The sequence below is a fragment of the Dysidea avara genome, chromosome 6 (assembly GCF_963678975.1).
Source record: "Dysidea avara chromosome 6, odDysAvar1.4, whole genome shotgun sequence".
Classification (NCBI taxonomy): Eukaryota; Metazoa; Porifera; class Demospongiae; order Dictyoceratida; family Dysideidae; genus Dysidea; species Dysidea avara.
The window spans coordinates 23,943,270-23,962,458 of record NC_089277.1 but is presented as its reverse complement, the minus strand read 5'-3'; the positions used below and the strand labels follow the sequence as shown (position 1 = coordinate 23,962,458).

Sequence of the window (19,189 nt, the reverse complement as noted above, 5' to 3'; positions counted from 1 at the left end):
TTCCATGAACTATCATTAGATTGATACCTATCATGGACGATTCAGTTTTGGTGACTGCTTTCCAAAGTAATGTGAGTGAGATGATGAGTGTGCAACAGGGAGGTGCAACACTGGTCCTAGCATGAAATCAACTACATGGCAGGGGTCTGGGATTCCATTCTAGAAGATTTTTGTGATTTAACACCTTGATCGAGAGTGCTAATGACAAAATGGAAATTGTAATGCTATAAATTAACACTGCATGTGTAGTTTTTAAAAGTATATACCACATTGTTTCAAATGAAACTATAGCTAGATGCACTCCTACAATTATAACTAAGTGCGTATGTAACTACATGCACATGTCAACAATTAGTGAAAACTAGCAGCGATTCTATCATCATGTACATTGTAGGATGTTTGGGATGCCATCCCTGAAAGACTACTTTGCTGTACAAACATCACCCAACCACACTGCATGAGGGTGTCAAAGTACAATATGCATCTCATACGTTGCAGATTATACATAGTTGTGTTCTTCAGTGTGATCTAAAGCTTATAGCCTTTGCCCTAAACATTCATTGAAGAAGTTGCTAGCTAGGTTATATGCAGGATTATTGACATACATACATACAGTCACACACACATCCCAGCTATAGACTAACATGTTGTACACTTTGTGCTTATGTATGTTTTCTTATGTGGATCTGTGCTTTATACTCCCTAATGGAGGTCTGCACAGTATCAATAATAAATACATACATACACAAGGCCTTTGATCTGTATCTATATTCTACATTTTTTATACAATAATAATTATTATAATGACTGTGCAACTTTTATTGACTAAGCAACTTGTCTACAGCTGTTCAATTAACACAACCAATAGTAGATGGCAAATGTCATGGTTGTTCTAATAGAGTGAATGTTCTATTAGAGTAGTAGCTTGCAATGGCCTTTTAACTTTTAAAGTCAAGGATTTGACCACTTCTTAGAAACCTCAGGTGTTCTTCTGGATCTTCCCCTGATTTAAAGTTCCTAGGAAGACAGTTTGTAACGGTAGGAAGGAGGCAACCCACCAAAATCATTGAAGATCATTGTGCTGAAAATTTCATCTCTGCCAGCCAGATGGTTAGAAAGGACGCAGCTTTTTCAAACTTGGTGCCTAGAATACTTATACATCCAACTTCATTACCATCTTATGTGATAGGATTGGCTTCTCTTCTCTTGGCTGGTAGAGCACCTCGAGCGAAAAATTTTCTCGATCCATCAGCAGAAAATCAGCCTCCGTGGAAAACACAGGCAAAGTTTTACTCACTTCTATACATGGTTTGGTAGGCCAACAACACTTGATATCACACTCAGAATCTGGGAGCTCTGGACGTCTTCTTTGGAGCGCAAGGAATAAAGATCAATCACGTGAGATATTCAAATCCACGTGTTGCTCCAACAAGGGAACTCAGTTTCAAACCAAGCGTGTTGTTAGTGATGGGGCACTAAGGGTAACATACTACGATAGTCGGGGATTTGTTTCTTGCAACTTCATTTTTCACGTTGCGGACCCTAAAATAGGGGCCTTATTTCGATTAATTCCAATCGTAATTAAATTCTGTTAAATATTTTCTAATAAGAGCCCAGAATAGCGATGATGAGCACCAGACTTGATGGACACTGTGACTGATAAGCTGTTAACTATAACAACAAGTAAGCCTGGCTTGTTGCATATGATATGAATTCTAAAGTGTCAAGTGTGTGAGTCTGTCATCAGCTGCTTTCATATTTAACCTTATTATGGTTATCATCCATGTTTGGACAATGGTGAAATGTAAGGTTAGCATATAGATGAAATGAATGACCCTGCATGAGCAGTCTTAGAAATGATGGAGTGTGCATGCACTACAACCATATTGTAATCTCTTGTTTGCATTAGTGTGCGCATGTTGAGAGGAATTTGTGCCAACACAATGATGTGTGAGAAGTTTATTTAATGAGTACATGCATTTCTGCATTTAAGCAATTTGAGGCTATTCTCAGGACATTGAACATTCAACCTTTCTCAGTGTCTGGGGGCTGCACCCCCAAACCCCTACATCTGGGATCACCCACCGCTTCAATTTAGAACCCCCTTTTGAAATTCCTGCATACATGCAGGCCTGAAGTTCAATACATTTGTAAAATTACCCTCTAATGTAAAGGTCAGCCACAACAGAATTTATTTGTAGTGGTCATTTTTATTGGATGGAGTTCCATTGCATTAACCAACAACATGCAAGGCTGAATATAGTGTGAAAAAGTCTCCTATATACAACTACAATCTTAGCTAACTTCACCCCTGTTTATAGTATAATTAGTTTTGTACTACATAAAGTATCCCTGTTGGTATGCATGCGAAGGTCCTTGCTCTGACACAATGGTAAACTGTATACAATGTTTAAATGACAAACACAAAGACCAATGGTGCATACCATAAGCTAGAAAATTACTACAATAAATATGACTGAGTATATGCTTAGGAGAGTTGCACTAACAAATCTACATGTACAGTGAAATGAGCACTAATGTTCTTTGTGATTCATTCACAAGACATTGGAATCCATGTAAGAAACTACCTGAAATGGTTATATTGTGGCTTTATGTGCATCTAAGGGAGATACTTGTCATTGGATATGCATCCACTAAGTGATCTGCATGCCTATTAATATTTTTTGCTGTTATAATGAAGCACGCTCTGTATACGTATAGTTGGTAGTGGTAAGTGTCCAACATTCATATTGTTCCTGGACTGTATTACACCAGAAATCGGTGACCTACTTGTGGTTTAAGCGTAGCATGCACCTCTTGCTGCTTGTTTGTTTGACATATATTAGTTGCGTTGTCTAAAGGCTATGGGATGCATAGATTAAACAGTGTCAGCCTTCTCAGTCTACTTGAGCATATGCAATTATGCATTTCCATACAGATGTACTAATGTACCTTAATTTACTTTTTTTCATTGTAAAATAATTTTCGTATGCAAATTTGTACGAAAATTTCTTGCACGAAATTTTTTTTATACAAGATTGAACTACTCTAATAGAGCAGTCATTCACATAAATCATACGAAAATATTTTACATGAAAATTTTTATCATGAAAAATTTTTGCACAAAAATAAAGCAAATTACGGTAGTACAAAGTGTTAATTGTTAGTGTCAATCAAATCAAAATTATTAAATAATATAGTCCATTTGAAACTGAGAAAAAAGTTTATTCTATAAAAACCATGAACACTATTTTCATTATGTTAACTTTAAATTTTATTTTATCCATTTCACATTAACAAATTGTAACTGCATGGTTTACTTTCATAGGTACTTCTTTTATGTCCTTGTGACTGGCCAGATAATGTCCTTGTTATGGACAGGAACAGGAGTATTTGTTATCCTACTAGACAACCACACAGGGAAGGACATATCTACTACACTAGCTGCTGGTGTTTACTTTGTACTAAGTGTAACCTGTGGACCATACATGGCTCTGCAGAAAAACTTTGTAGCAAAGCTGAAGGCTAACTGGTGGAAATTTCTGATACTAGGGATTGCCAATGTACAGGGATCTTATTTACAGAATTTGTCACTGAAGGATACTACGGTTACAAGTAGCATGGTAATGAATATTATTCTTTTTATCAATACTTGATATAGTTTGTAGCTATACTGCATATTGTATCAAATACACATTTGACAAACCCGATGTGCATACATACACATTAGAAACTAAACCGGAAAGCAAGTAATTTATATTTCTGTGGATTTAAAACTTCAAAACTTATTATCCCAATATCAAAAGAAATATTCATCATTTTTGCAGCTAAAAAATTGTACTATATCACATCTCATTGTGAACATGCATATACAGTGCACACACATAGGTACGCATGCGCACACACACATACACACACACACACACACACAAAGCTGTCATGCTAGCATGCATGGTCACGCCTATCCAGTAAACTAGCACTGTGCATTACTCAGGTGCTATGAGTCAGCATGGGAAAATTGACCTAGGACAGGACTAGTAACCTGCAGGAGGATATACCATGTCTCAGATTGGAGTAATGTGAGTAAAGTCTCTTGCTCAAGGAAACAGCAACAACACCAATTTGGCGTAACTGGGTATTGAACCTGGACACACACAGTACACACACACACAAAGCAAAAGCAAGGCCTTCAGTTGCCGCTAAGCGGTCACGCTGCCCAGTGGCCAGCACTGGGGCACCTGTGTGCTACTTAGGTGCTATGAGTCAACGCAGGCATGCCCAGGACCAGTAACCCGCAGGAGGCTGTACCATGTCTCACAGTTGATGGTGGGACACACACACACACGTACACACACACACACACACACGTACACACACACACACACACGTACACACACACACACACACACACACACACACACACAAACCACTTTATCAACCTGTCAACTGATAAAGGCAGGGTCTTGAATCTGAACCTAATTTTTCCTTGTGTTTGTAATATTTTGTCCATTTTGTGTAGTGTTGCACCGATAATCACTAAGCCGATTAATTGGTTATAATTAAATCAAAGCTTATTTCTCCACTATAGTATAATGATGTGGGGGGGAGAGAGACATGACCTATTTCATTTGGTACTTTAATTATGCTATGTGTTAATGGTTTAGTGGAGACTACCTGACTACCTAAAATCTCACAGTGAGGGGTTTGGGTGTGGCTAGCCCTTACTAAACTGTGAGGTTTTAGGTTTCTATGTACATATGTAGTACCAACTGCAGCCACTTGTCTCAACTGTATAGCAGTAGTAAACTGTACTTAAAACCTGTTAAACATGAGTAACTTTATATTACTTCATATATTTTAGCCTAGAATGAGCTATATATCAATGCTTATGTCACTAATTTGAGTCATTAATAGTGATGAGGATGAGTGTTTGCGCTATTAATATTTGTGTATATCGGATCGGTTATCAGTGTCAGCCAATTCTATTGCTTAATATTGATTATCGGAATAATTGGTTAATTTGGTATCAGTGCAACACTAAGTTTGGTCTCATAGTCAATAGTTTTTTATTACTGACCATGTCATTTGGTTCAGCTTTAATTTTTAGCAAATTTGAAAACCATGCAGTATCTTAAGTATCACTGGACAGGTACCAGGTAAGGTCACTTTTGTGATGAAAATGTCTGCTACACTCGCAGTAGAAATCTGGTAAAGGAGATTTACCGGCACACAGCACTCATGATGTCGAGTTAATATAAGTCTCTGGATCATCTAAAAGTCCACAGGCGAAAAGGCAAGTGGCCACAGTAGGGCCTCTGGCAACTCCTCCTGATGGGATAGTTTGGCACAAATTGTATACCATCTTGTGCTATCCCAGGCTACATAATACCAATTCACACACACACACACACACACACACACACACACACACACACACACACACCCGCGCGCGTGCACAACATACACACAGTTAATACATGCACGCATAAATATTATATTTTACTATGAGACGTCAAGGAATGCACCAGTACACGTTGCAGTGATTACATTTGCAAACACAACTATATTGGGACCAGATTTGCAAAAGGAAATCTTCCACACTTATCCAGTTTATAAACTTTAATGATTCAGATTGGGAAAAACTTACAAACCGAAATTTTGTCAGTGGTGAGCACCAGTATAGGTTATTGGATGGAAAAACATTGTCTCTTGACCACTGAGTTATAGTTTAGAGAATATTTTTATAATAATTTACATGTGTATTGATATTAAAAATTCCTTGTTGCGAGTTTACACATAACAATATGCTACATACATACTGTACATAGTAAAACTATCAGCTAATATATGACTGTATACTCTGTCAATAGGTTATTGATAATGGTGCATCCACAGTATGGATTGTCATCCTTTCACTTTTCTTAATAAAAACAAGATACAAGCTTGTTCATTATGTTTCAATGATCATCTGCACTGTTGGTATGGTAGTTGTGATGTTTGAAGATTTTACATCATCAAAGAGTGGTGGTAACCAGGCAGGTTAGGTACAATAACTACAGTACACTTGTACACGGCTAGAATCAGTTGTAAAACTTTCCAATGAACTATGCACATTATTGGTTTTGTTTGGATACATTACAGTTACTATCTATTTAGCTAGTACTACAGACTATTTACACATTATGACCTGTATCCTTGCATCAATTCTGCATAATGATTGGGCGAGAAGCATCCCTATATCATCCCACTGTGACAATATTGAGAATTATTTACTGCAGTATGTGCTACTTCTGTTGTACGCCACATTAAAATGTGTGACCAGATTTGAAAAAAGGGGTCTTCCACACACATTCAATTCAGAGACCATAACTTGGTGTTCAGCTAACATATAAGGCTGAAATTTTCTCCATCAATTAAGCTGTGTTGGTGCATACTACTGACCAAGTTTCAAGTCAATAGCATTTTCACTATCAAAGTTGGCAAATTGGATGTGTGTGTGTGGAAGACACAAATTCAGTCACATTTTACTTTATTAAATTTTTCTCCTGTCTATAGCATATTTTAACTTGTGTAATATAGTTGAGCTATGCCTTTACCTTAATGTAATAAAATTGTAACAAGATCAAAGTCTTGCCATTGGTATGCTTTGTAATGGACTGTCATGCAAGAGGCTTAAGCAATTAGACAGCAATATCTATTTGCTTCTTATATTCAGACCTTGATTACTTGATATAGCCACTATGATAAAAGTATCGCAATATTGAAAGCTAAAAGTGAAGTCCATATCATATTACAATGGTAAATGTTAATACCTACATTAATAATTATACATACATTATATACATATGAACATGCATCCATGTTTTACACATTGAAGGAAATCAACTATTAGGAGACTCCCTGTGTATCATTGCTGCGCTGGCACAGTGTCTCAGTCTTGTTGGACAAGAATTTCTAATCAAGGAAGAAATTAGCATAGTAGATTTCATGGCAATGTTAGGATTTAGTGGAACACTAGCTGCAAGTATTCAACTGTAAGTTTTTAAAATACCATATAGAGATCTCTTTATTACATTTGAAACACCTTAGGGCTATATACAGCTTAAAGTTGTTGTTGAGGTAAAACTGTAATAGCGTGGAAATATAATGAGTGATTAAAAGGGATTCTGCATGTATTATATAGCTCTGTACAAATACATGGTTTACTTAAATTTTGCAAAAATGTGACCCATACATAGACGAATTTCTATACTCTCTCACTAATGAATTGGCGTGTGAGGTGCTATTAGTCATTGTATATATGTGTCTTGCAATAGCTTTTAAGTTTGATGGCAGAGGTAAAGTATATTATTTACCTAGAACTGGGCACATGGGCAAAAAAGCATACAGTGTACACCCCATTACAAAATAGGTCATACCTTAGTACCAAATACATATACTGTATCTGTGTATTTTGTAATATAACTTGCACTAGAAGTTAATTAAAAATTGAATGGCCATAACATGATGGTCATAAACTTCTGAGTCATATAATGTTTGAAAAAAGTAGATGAATATATTGTATCCATATGACAGCCCCAGCCACAAATAATCGTGAGTGTTTTTGTTTTACGAAGCACCCTTCCTAGAGTTTGCAAGCTCATCTTGCAGTAGCCAGCTTCATTTGCAAACTAACCTCCTGCATTAGCAAACTAATATCTTCGGTCTGTGAATATAATGGGCTTTCCAGATCTATAAGCTGTTAAAGCAATGCAAGCAATGCATGAAAAGTCCCTACATATTGTATTGTGAACATGGCAAAATTATAACTGATTTGCATTGTTACATTTCATTTTCATATGCCCGTCAGGTGTATCTTAGATCGAAAGTCGCTGACTGAAATTAAATGGAATGTTCCAGTTGGTAAGTGTCTGCATGCTATCACCGTCATGTAATAGTATGATTAGAATTTCTTCCATTGCAGTTCTCTACTTTTTGGGATACAATCTCTGTAATATTTGCTATTACTGTTTGAAACCATTTGTCCTAATATTTTCATCATCGATGGTCATCAATCTCTCAACCCTCACTGCTAATGTGTACAGTCTCATGTTTTCCATATTCTTGTTTGGTGACAAGGTTGGTATGTATGTATTGTAATACATTACACATAAGAGCTAGCTGCTGCAACAGTTGCAGGAGTAATATAATTATGTATCATGTGATGCACTAGGCACATACAGTCAGTTAAGCTTATGACATAGTCTATTATTATGACCAAAGTTATAAGCATGCAGTTTGGGTATAGGTAACTGGTGTGGCTTGCATGAAACCCCTGTACAACCCTGTGATTTCAGCTGTCAAGATGTACAGAACTTTATAAAACATGCCAAAATGCAAGCTATAACATAGTGTATGGTAGTAAAAATAGTGATCTGTGTTGTTGCTTGCTTCAATGAGTTGACATAAGTGATTGGTTCATGTACGTACATACTCTGCAACGTTCAGTTCGGTGATTATTGACCAATATAATAATGTAATATAAATACTTGCAGGTCACTTATTAATACAGCTAGTGCATGAACATTATAAGCTAAAACTATAGGCCAGTTATTGTATGTCGTACATGTAGTTCTCAGTATTCTACATTGGAGGATTTGTGGTGATCATGTTTGGACTGATCCTATACAATATTATATCAGTACCTGAAGGAGGAACAGACCAGTCAGTGTTCAGTATTGGCTACTGGTATAACTATGGACACTCACTATTCTGTGAGTGGAGGTATTGTCCTACACATTACAAACTAGTTAATGTGGAGGATTCAGCTGATGGTTCTATTTAATTCATACAGCAAAGAAAAATAATAGACTGGAGTTAGTATATAGCTCATCAAATATATGATAATTTTTATACCTTAATACAGTATATTATACATGTAGTGTATTTTAATGTTTTATGATCATGCTCTGTCAAATGTGCACGTTATGTTACTTATGTATTTAAAAATGGTCATGCAGTTTCCTTTGGGTCGGTCATATCTCTAAAGTTACTGTTCTATAATATCCATTTTCCAGTCACTCCATTCCTCGGTCACATTATAAGATACTCAAAAGAGTAACTATTATAATACCAGTTCACCTTCAGTAGACTTTTAAATGATAAAATTGTGGCCATGGACAGGCTTATACTTTCAGTTGTGCCCTGTTAGTGTAGTAAATTCTAGCTACCAAAGTATGTGCATGTGTGAGTCACAGAGAACTGAGTACTGGTCTGTTTAGCTCAGATCATTATTCTGGTCTTCTATAGACTGCATACAGGCTTATAACAATTGTTGTACGAAAGAGAGTAAAATCTTTAGTAAGCGCCTGTATAATCAGTACATGTAGCTATATAGCCAGCAGCAGAGAATATACTTGCCAGTAGTCATGCTACAAACAGCCGTACATGAGGCACCCGAAATAGCTGCCAAATGTGTGTGTCGAATGCCATGCATAATGACTGAGGGTTGAGTCTGGTGTTTGGAATATGGTGGAATAACAGTGTAGAAGTCTAGAACACGATTCAATTTTAGCTCATACACTCGTCTTTCCCAATACAGTCCAGCAGAGCTTAAATGAAATAGTCTTAAAGAGATAACTACTCTTGACTTTTCTACAAAAGTATTCCAAGGGGTATTCCATGCAATCTTTTACTAGCTAGTAGGTTTTGATTTTATTCATCATACTAACAGGAAAATTTTAATGACTAAACTTTTTTTGAATGATCACAGGCATTGTAACTAAACTACTTAAACCAAGTGAAATCAATATTTTCTAGCTTGTAGTGGTATAATACTAATATAAAGGGGACAACATAAATGCTGCAGTATACAGGCTATTATGGTTTGAGTGGTAACCTCCAGAAGCTGTAAAATATTTAGTGAAACCTGAGTGTGTTACGGTCACCTGGTCACCTTTGCATAACAGCCATGCTGGGTCATGAGGTCCCAAATATTTTCCCATACAAATGTATGCATTGTGGTCTGCATTAAGCAGTCACCTGTCTAACGTGTATAACGGCCAACCAAGAATTCGCCTATGAATCACTGTATACATAATTATAACTTCATCCTTCGTATAGTGGTTGCTACCTTTAATGGTGGCTTGTTAAGCCAATATAGATAGTATATTCTACGTACGAGCCAATTGTCTGGTACAATGGCATTAATGCGCAATTATCACACTTCCTGCCTTTCAATAGATATTCCAGCCCGATTTTTTAAATTTTGGAACAATTGGCTTTTTATATGCTCAATAGATAGAGTATTGATTGCCGATCTCAGTAATATATAGTTTGTTGGGTTGGAATTAGCTACTTTGGCATGCATAGTGCTTAAAAATTGAAAAAGGTAATTTTTTTTCTCTGGGGCTCCCCATGCATACATTTTAAAGGTAAATATGGCGCAAGAAACATTATTATGATTTTAAAGAGGTTGACCAGGTTAGCATAAAACCCTGTGGTATTGTGGGCACAGCCTTTAGACTTTGAATTTCTTGCTCCAGAAATTCATTTTGTCATTCACTAACAGTATGGGTGGAAAGGAATAGTGTACCCACTGTTCACTGTATACCCACTGGCTGAAATTTTGACTAGATCAACACTTCCTAATGAAGAAATAAACTTCATTCCAAGGCCGGAGGAGACGGTCCGGTTGGTCAGGCCCGCTGAGCTGGACCAATAATCTGGAGTTGAACCAACTAGCTGACCAGCTCGAACTACATTACTCTCATGCAATCTTTGGACGATCACATCTACATGTAGCTACGTACATTTTAGAGATGTTATTGAAAATGCATGACACGAGTAGTCACCTAGTTTCTCAGCCTAACTAAAGCACAGAACTACACGTATAGTACCTCCAATTACCTTACAGTACAGCTACGTATCGTTTCGTACAGAAATGATTGTGGGTTCTACGTACAGTATCACGTGTGCCGACAATTGGCATTTATCACGTGTAAGGCAGGTGCCTTCTTTGATTCTAAACCAGCACACTTATATCACAATTCAATCTTCATAAAGTAATCATTAGCATTCCTTGGCTTGTCTCTCTTGGCTTCTTTTACTGGGCGAAGGGCTGGCAGTGACAAACCAGATGACTCATTAAGCTGTACACCCATACATTACATGGTGGCCATCTGGATGAGATTATTTTATTTTATTTACCTATACTGTACAACTTCAGAAATGAAGAAAAATGTACAGACAAATCACAAAAAAAAAATAATAAATAATAATTCAATACAATAAGTAAATTATAATTTAATTATAGATTTAAATACTTCAAGTGAATTAGAGTCTTTAGCTAGGTTAGGTAAATCATTCCAAAGTGAAATTGTTGCTGGAAAAAATGAGGACTGATATGAGGTCTTTGATGCTTGCAATGATAGGAGGTTAAAAGGATGATAATTTCTTGTACTGGAATATGTTGCAAAGTTAGTATACAAATCAAATGGGATATCAATTTCATTGTGGATAATTTTGTACATCATGGATAATCTTAATTTTAATCGTCTGCTTTCAAGTGATTCCCAGTCCAGCTGGTCCATAAGGTTAGTTACGCTAACAGTAGGGTCACGTGTGTATGTATTGGTCACAAACCGGGCTGCTCTTCGTTGTATCTGCTCTAACCGGGATATTAAGGTAGACTGCCAGGGTGCCCACACTGTTGCAGCATATTCGAGTTGGGAACGAATAAATACGGTGTATGCTAATTTCTTAGCATGGATTGAGGCACATGAGATATTACGTTTGAGAAATCCCAATGTTTTGTTGGCTTTAGCTGTTATGTAGTTGACATGCATGTTCCATTTTAGGTCTGATTGGATGATGACACCTAAGTACTTGCAACTGTCAACTTGGGACAAGGGAGAGTTATCCATGTAATAGGTTCTTGAGATAGTATAAAGCTTACTTAGGGTTACACTCATGCTGTGACATTTATCTACGTTGAGTTTCATTTGCCATATCGAGGCCCATTCCATAAAGGAGTTAATGTCGCTTTGGAGTAAAATAGCATCTTCTGTACATTTAATTTGTCTGTATAATATGCAGTCATCAGCAAATAGTCTTATTGTGGAGTGTTTGATGACTTCTGGTAGATCATTTATGTATATTGAAAACAGTATGGGACCTAGGACTGTGCCTTGTGGAACTCCGGAAGTAACTGGAATTGGAGAAGAAATTGAGCCATCTATGATTACTTGTTGATGACGATTTGTTAGAAAAGATTTAATCCACTGATAAATATTGTTGTCTATGCCATACCATTTCAGCTTATAAAGTAAACGCTGATGAGGAACCTTGTCGAAGGCTTTGGCAAAGTCTGTATAAATAATGTCGGACTGAATACCATTGTTGTGGTTCAACATCAGATCATGTACAAATGCAATTAATTGTGATTCACAAGATCTATTTCTTCTGAAACCATGTTGCGAGTCAGAGAGAATATTGTTAGACTGTAGATGGTGCATTATTTGTGACGCTAAAATATGTTCAAAGATTTTGCTACTGATAGAAGTTAATGACACTGGTCTGTAATTGGGGGCAGAGCTCTTATCCCCCTTCTTGTGTACTGGGACAATATTAGCAATTTTCCAATCTTGCGGGACTAGGCCTGAATCCAGAGAGTGCTGAAAAATGATTTGGAATATAGGGGCAAGTTCGCTGTGTGCCTCTTTGAGGACCCTTGCACTGATGTGATCAGGACCAGAGGCTTTGTGAACATCTAGGCCAACTAGTAAATTGTCAATGCCAGCTGTGGTGACTACAAAATCATCCAATGGTTGGTAGGGACTTGGTCCTTTGCTAGGCAACCGGGAGGTATCTTCTTTAGTAAAAACCGATTGGAAATGATCGTTAAACACCTCTGTTTTTGCCTGGTTCTCTAATACTTCACTACCATTAACAAACAGTGATGGTATGTTGCATGTGTCCTTTTTAAGGTTTTTAATATATGACCAAAACTTTTTGTTGTGTGTACCCAAAGGTGTAATTATAGAATTGATATAGTTCGAGTGAAGTCGCCTTACTTCTCTTTGTATTTGATGCTTAAGTGACTTATAATGGTCTAGGTACATTGGAGAGTGGAAGGTTTTATATTTTTTGAACAGTCTGTTACGCTTTCTCATTAACCTTCTTAATTCAGGGGTAATCCACGGTGATGTACAACGCTTCCGTGAGATTTTCTTAGGGATATAGAGATCTATGAGCTCAGTGAGTTTGTTATGGAATCTTAACCACAAGGAGTTAGTATCAACTTGTTTCAGATCAATACTAGAGAGCTCTTCATAAAACATCTTCAAACCAAATTTAATAGACTCCCAATCAGCCTTGTTGTAAAGCAAAATGTGTCCCTTTTTTTGTTTTAATGTTTTGGGCTTCAAACTAGTATGTATATGAACAATATTGTGGTCACTGAAGCCAGGGGTAATCTCAACTTTGTTAATTTGTGAGGGAGAGTTGGTAAAGAATAAGTCTAGTATATTATCCAGTCTGGTAGGCTCTACAACCATTTGAGATAGTCCGTAATTTAGAGTAATGTCAATTAAGTTGTTTTGGATAGTCATATAGCCCGAACCAGGGGTAACAACAGATTCTGTCCAATTCACATGTGGTGCATTAAAATCACCTGCCAGCCAAACAGATGCATTCTCAGATGTTTCAAATAACTTGGCAAGGGAAGTGTCAAGCTGCTCCAATGAGGTTTGGTCAGATATGTGGGCTCTATAATAGGCACAGACATACAATGGTTTTGTGGAATTGTTGGTTTGAATCTTAGCCCATACCATTTCACAAGATGTGTGCAGTTCTATTACTGGTGATGATGAAAGATGGGAACTAATTGCAATTAGGACCCCTCCATAACCATCTGGACGATCATTTCTGAATATGTTATAATTATATTCACTAGGAATCAGTTCATTATTTCGGACGTCATTAGAAAGCCATGTTTCTGTACCAATAACAATGTCAGGTCTCTTTGATTTTAGGTAGTAGAGAAATTCTCCTCTTTTGTTTACGATCGACCTAAAATTAATTATAGATATAGACAAATCATTAGAAACATTTAAACAAGGGGTACTACAACTATTACTTACAGATACGTCAGGAATGAGTATCTGATTCATTTCCAGGGGCAGTGGTGGGATGGGCCGATGTTGCAGTTTGGTTATTCACTAAAACACGGGATTTATACTGGCCTGGGATGTAAGTAACTATTTTTCCATTTCGTATAATAAGGTTGCTTTCACCCTGGCTCCTACTTGTCTGGAGTTGATTGTAAAGTAATTTGTGTGCTTCACGTTCACTTGGGGTCATGTCAGGTTGAATATATATTCTTTTCCATGTACTAGAAAATCTTAGTTTAGGTGCAAGAGATAGTATTTGGTTCTGAATCATTTCATCTTTGAGCTTAATCAGAAGAGAACGTGGTTTATCACCAACTTTTTGACCAAGACGTGTGGATTTCAAAATGGCAGGGTCCATGTCAAAGGTTGATTTGCACAGGTCACAAAAAGAATCAATATCTGCCTTATTATCAGGGCCTAGGGATGCTGACTCAGGGAGATTGTGCACCACAATATTACATTTCCTTCTGTCCCTCTTAGCCAGCTCATCAACTACATTGAATGCTACTGATGTTGGATTAATGGTTGTAGGTGAGTTAGACTCTAAAGCAGAGTCGACCTCCATCTGAAGGTTCACGTTTTTAGTTAAGAGATGGTCAATTTTTGATGATAATTCATTGACCGATTGTGATAGTGAAGCATACTTGTCTGAAAGCATTTCAACTGAGCGATTTGTATCCTTTGGTGACATAGATAGTGAGAACTTGGTGTATTCAGCTACTATACACTTTATTCGTGACTGACACTTGTTGTGTTTGCAATAGTAAACCATATTTGGGATGGACTTTGCAAGGGAGGAGAACGATTTAAAAAGCTTACTACTAATGTTCTCACATGAGGCATGGACCCATCCCTCGCACAAATCACATTGGACAGCTTCGCCCCTCGCCCCATCAGCGTCACATGTCTTGTTACAATGGCCACACACATCAACTGCTAGTTTATTTATTACAGATAACTTATCTGAACAAGAAACTTCACCAGAGTGACTTTGGATTGATGGGTCAGCCCTGTTCTCCGGAGATCCTCCGCTTTGGTGCTTCTTAGTTTGATTGGCGTCTGGAGACAGGGACGCCTTGTCTAGTGTTCTCTTGTTTGTTCCTTCAGCCATCGTATGGGTGTGGGCAAGAATTCAACCTTGCAATTATACTTACAAACAAAACATTCACTAAAGATATAGGGCTCGCCTTTTAGGGTACCGTTAGTGTTTGAGAGCCACGGTACCACAGCTTGGTCAGCTTCGAAGACTTGAGTTTGAAACTTCTCTGGGTTGAAAGGTCACAGACCTTTGGTTTATTTCAACTTCAGCCGCACCAAGATGCGTCGCGACGTACAAACACTCGTAGCTTCTTGTATTCAGTAAAAATATGACAGGGTCACCTCCAGTTTCAGAGAAAACGAAGAGCAAAAAAGAGAGCAACAACCCCACGCTCACGTGGAGATGTTGAGTAGAAACAGTGTTGCCAGATGATTTGCTCCAAATGTTCATGTGAAAAAATAAACTTGTTCATAAAAAGTTCATAAATCCATAGTCACTTTCCGAAAACTAGCCTACACATTATAAATAGGTGGATCTCTGGGTTAGTAGGGCACTGAAGAGCAAAAAAAAAAAAGGTTACCACCTAAAATTGCCAAAAGTTCATAAAAGTTCACAGATTACTCCAGGTTCATAAAAAAGTTCATAGATTATTTCAGTTTCACAAACCAGCCAAAAGTTCATAAAAAGTTCATAGATTATTTCAGGTTCACAAACAAGACAAAAAGTTCATAAATCTATGAACTTTATTCACAGCATGGCAACACTGAGTAGAAATCACTCCTCTTCAACTACCCACTCGTCCTGTCGAGATACTGAGCAAACTCTCAGTCTCACCCACATCGCGCCATTTTCGAATACTGATTGATGTCGTGACTGTCCACCAGTATATTTATGTGATGATCCGTTCACTTCATACAAACCAGTATAGTAGTATACTGTATTTTTGTAGCTGTGTAGCCTTTTATTTTAGCTGCGTGAATTCACTGTATAGTGATTATATCCTAGCTAAAGGGGGCCATGCTGTATGGGTTCCCTGTGAAATTTGGGGGGAAAGTTGCAAGTTGCTAGCTAGTTTTACTTTAAAATTTAGCATCAATTTTAAATTTTAAGGCATTTTCAAGCCTTTAAATTGCAAAAATTCTGCAGCTCCCGGGGGTTGCACCCCAGACCCCCCTTGAACTTCTAATTGCCAGCTATAACTAAATGAACCATACAGCAAGTTTCATGCTGTGTCCCCTGTAGCTATGTCAGGTCTACAATTATACATAGTATAGAAAGTCTGAAGAACAACAGATAGGCTTGAGCATATTTATATAGCTAGCAGCAGTGAAATATCACTAAAATTGCGTATCTGAGTGTCTAATTTTCAAAAATTTCCTGTGGGGGCATGCCCCCAGACCTCCCTAGAATGCTCGTGCTTCGCACTTCGCAGAGTGTGCTTCGCACACTGTGCAACAGCTCCTCTCTCATTGGCATGTATATAGTAGCAATTTCAACATTATAGTCAATGGCCTGACCAACTCAAATTTCCCTCCTCCGGCCCTGCATTCTCATATCAGTAAACTCTAAAATATATTCCTCACCAAATTACCCAAACATATACTGTATTGTGTGCGTGTGTGTGTGTACGTGAGTGCATGCGTGACCACTATTCCTCTTAGTCTGGCGCCGCCCGCCCCTTCGCATAAAGTGAGGGTCTGGTGAAATACAGATACTAAATCATTTCTAGCGCCCAGATTCGGCGCTAGCCAATTAGTGCATGCCAATGACGTTCATACAGAAATCGCCTTGGCAACACAATGCTTTTGTTCGAATTGAAGTGCAATCATCTGACGTAACAAGCATTACGTACGCTGTCTAATTGAATTCCTTTTGAAATGATTAGGTATTTGTATTTCTCCAGACCCTTACTTTTTGCGAAGGGGCGGGCGGCGCCAGACTATATTCCTCTCTGCATCCAAATCCTAAAGCATTTCTTTTGTGTAAAGTTTAAACTTGTCTGTGTCTTCTGTTTACTGTTTGCGTGTGTACGTGTGTGTGTTTATCTTTGTATGTTTTGTGTGGGGAGCACCCTTGCAGGCATTGCCTTCTGTGTACCCATGTCTTTGACAAATTGATAATTTAATCTAAGGTAAAGTGTGTGTGTGTGTGTGAGTGAGTGAGTTCATAATTGTAATGAACTCAATCCCATCAAACACAATACAATTGAACATGTACCAATTCCAGCAGTGGAAGATAGGATACAATGTTCTGTATGTGCAACATCTTTATTAATAACCAGTCTAGTGATCTGAAGCGACACAAATGTCTGGCAGAGAGATCACTGCCAATTGAACAACACCACATCACTGTTATATTTGCATCAACATGGAGCTATTCAGTGCGCGTTATGTCACTATTGGTTCCGTAGCAAAGGAGGACGAACTCTTCACAAGTGTTGACCAACTGAGTAGATATCTTAAGCTTCTTCTTACAACTGTATGAAGACCACATGACTTTTATAGTGACTTAAAATTTGAAGGATGTGGCAGTACTGCACCAAAATTTGAAGAAAGCATATTTGTGACCGAATTTTGGAAATCATCCATATGGGCGCATTTGACGCCTAAAATATGATCAAATCACAAATCTTACAGTGCAAATATTATACTTGTTAATGGTTGTAAGCCATTCTCAACATAGGCGGCGGAAAGGGGGGGCTAGGGGGCTAAAGCCCCCTCTCGGTCTGCTGAGGGGGGGCTTAGCCCCCCCTCAGAATGATATCGCACGAAATTATCTTTCTTGGAGTGGGGCTGAAAACCGTGATAAAGATCGAGATACTCTAATAGAGCAGTCACTCTAATAAAGTAGTCAGTGTGTAGCGAGCTATGTAAGGATTTTTATGTAGTTTATCAGCTAGAAATGGTAGCTGGTGAGGTGGAAAGCTCTTGTCAGTTGGTTGTGACCTTTTTTTTTTTTTTTGGTCTCACCTTACCAAACTATAGAAATAAGTTCTGGGTCAGCCCAGCCCCCCTTCATATCAACTACTTCCTCCACCGCTGATTCTCAATACCTTAAAATTCTTGAAATATTTTTAACTGTGCCATGGTCTTATTAGCAACCCACTAAATGTGAAAATTTTAATTATTTCATATGCACCCATATGTGTGATTTCCCAAAATTCAGTCACATTTGGTAATTATTATGCAACTATGTTTTTACTGTGGTGGAGACCAGGCAGGGTCAGAGTACATACCTTTGCAAGCCAACAACAACTGGGTTAACACCATGTACATATATACACAGTCAACACATTGCATCTGCTTTATCAAGGGCAGATTTAGTGGGGGAGCTGAAGCTTCAGCACCCCTCCTCCAAAATTCTATTATCATGTACTAGCTATAGAGAGCTATATAGTGGAAGCTACAGTACATGTAGGTGCAACTGTGTAATATCTTAAGCACACATGGGAACAGAATTATGAAAAGATGGGAAGAGCTGATATCTTCTAGAAATCAACAAAAAAATAATTATATTTCAGATGTAAAAACCACTAAAAAGCTGCAATTGAACAGTCAGCTATACTCTATAGAACATTCATCATTAAAACTCTTCTAAACTACAAGGAACAAAAACCAGTGCATATGTTGAAATTGAACCTCTTCTACTTGACTTGTGCACTATGTATCTCATCACTGTGTCAAACATTGTCTATACTAATAATCGTTAAAGCGATTAAATTCTGTAACTTTTATGCACCATGAATTACATGACATCATTTCTTGTTGAAAGGCCAGTCTAGTTGTTTTTTTTTCTTTTAAGTGTTAACAGTGGAACCGGTCTATAATGGTCACCTTGGGACCAGATATACCTGGCCTTTATATACAGGTGGCTGTTATAGAGAAAACCTGCATAAGGTGGTCAGCAGCATTTTAGTGGCTATGACCGTTATAAATGAGTAATTGTTATTGAGAGGCTCGCGCCAACCGCAATACAGTGAATAGCTGTTGGTTATAGCTAT

The 19,189-nt window shown here is 37.7% G+C and overlaps 1 protein-coding gene across 4 annotated transcripts in view; it reads left to right on the top strand.

The window, feature by feature from the left end:
• The window catches only part of LOC136258312 (solute carrier family 35 member F2-like), a 28,136-nt gene extending 19,179 nt beyond the window's left edge, over nucleotides 1-8,957 (top strand). For 2 of the 4 annotated variants that reach the window (XM_066051635.1, XM_066051637.1), the window contains exons 2-7: nucleotides 3,329-3,623; nucleotides 5,871-6,039; nucleotides 6,878-7,034; nucleotides 7,850-7,902; nucleotides 7,964-8,118; nucleotides 8,612-8,957. In XM_066051635.1, the coding sequence (XP_065907707.1) occupies nucleotides 3,329-3,623; nucleotides 5,871-6,039; nucleotides 6,878-7,034; nucleotides 7,850-7,902; nucleotides 7,964-8,118; nucleotides 8,612-8,824 (1,042 nt within the window). In that variant the 3' untranslated portion in view covers nucleotides 8,825-8,957. Of the gene's footprint in view, nucleotides 1-1,612; nucleotides 1,684-3,328; nucleotides 3,624-5,870; nucleotides 6,040-6,877; nucleotides 7,035-7,849; nucleotides 7,903-7,963; nucleotides 8,119-8,611 lie in introns of those variants that run through there. The other 2 variants (XM_066051638.1, XM_066051636.1) reach the window with 2 other exon arrangements.
• Nucleotides 8,958-19,189: the final 10,232 nt, after the last annotated feature.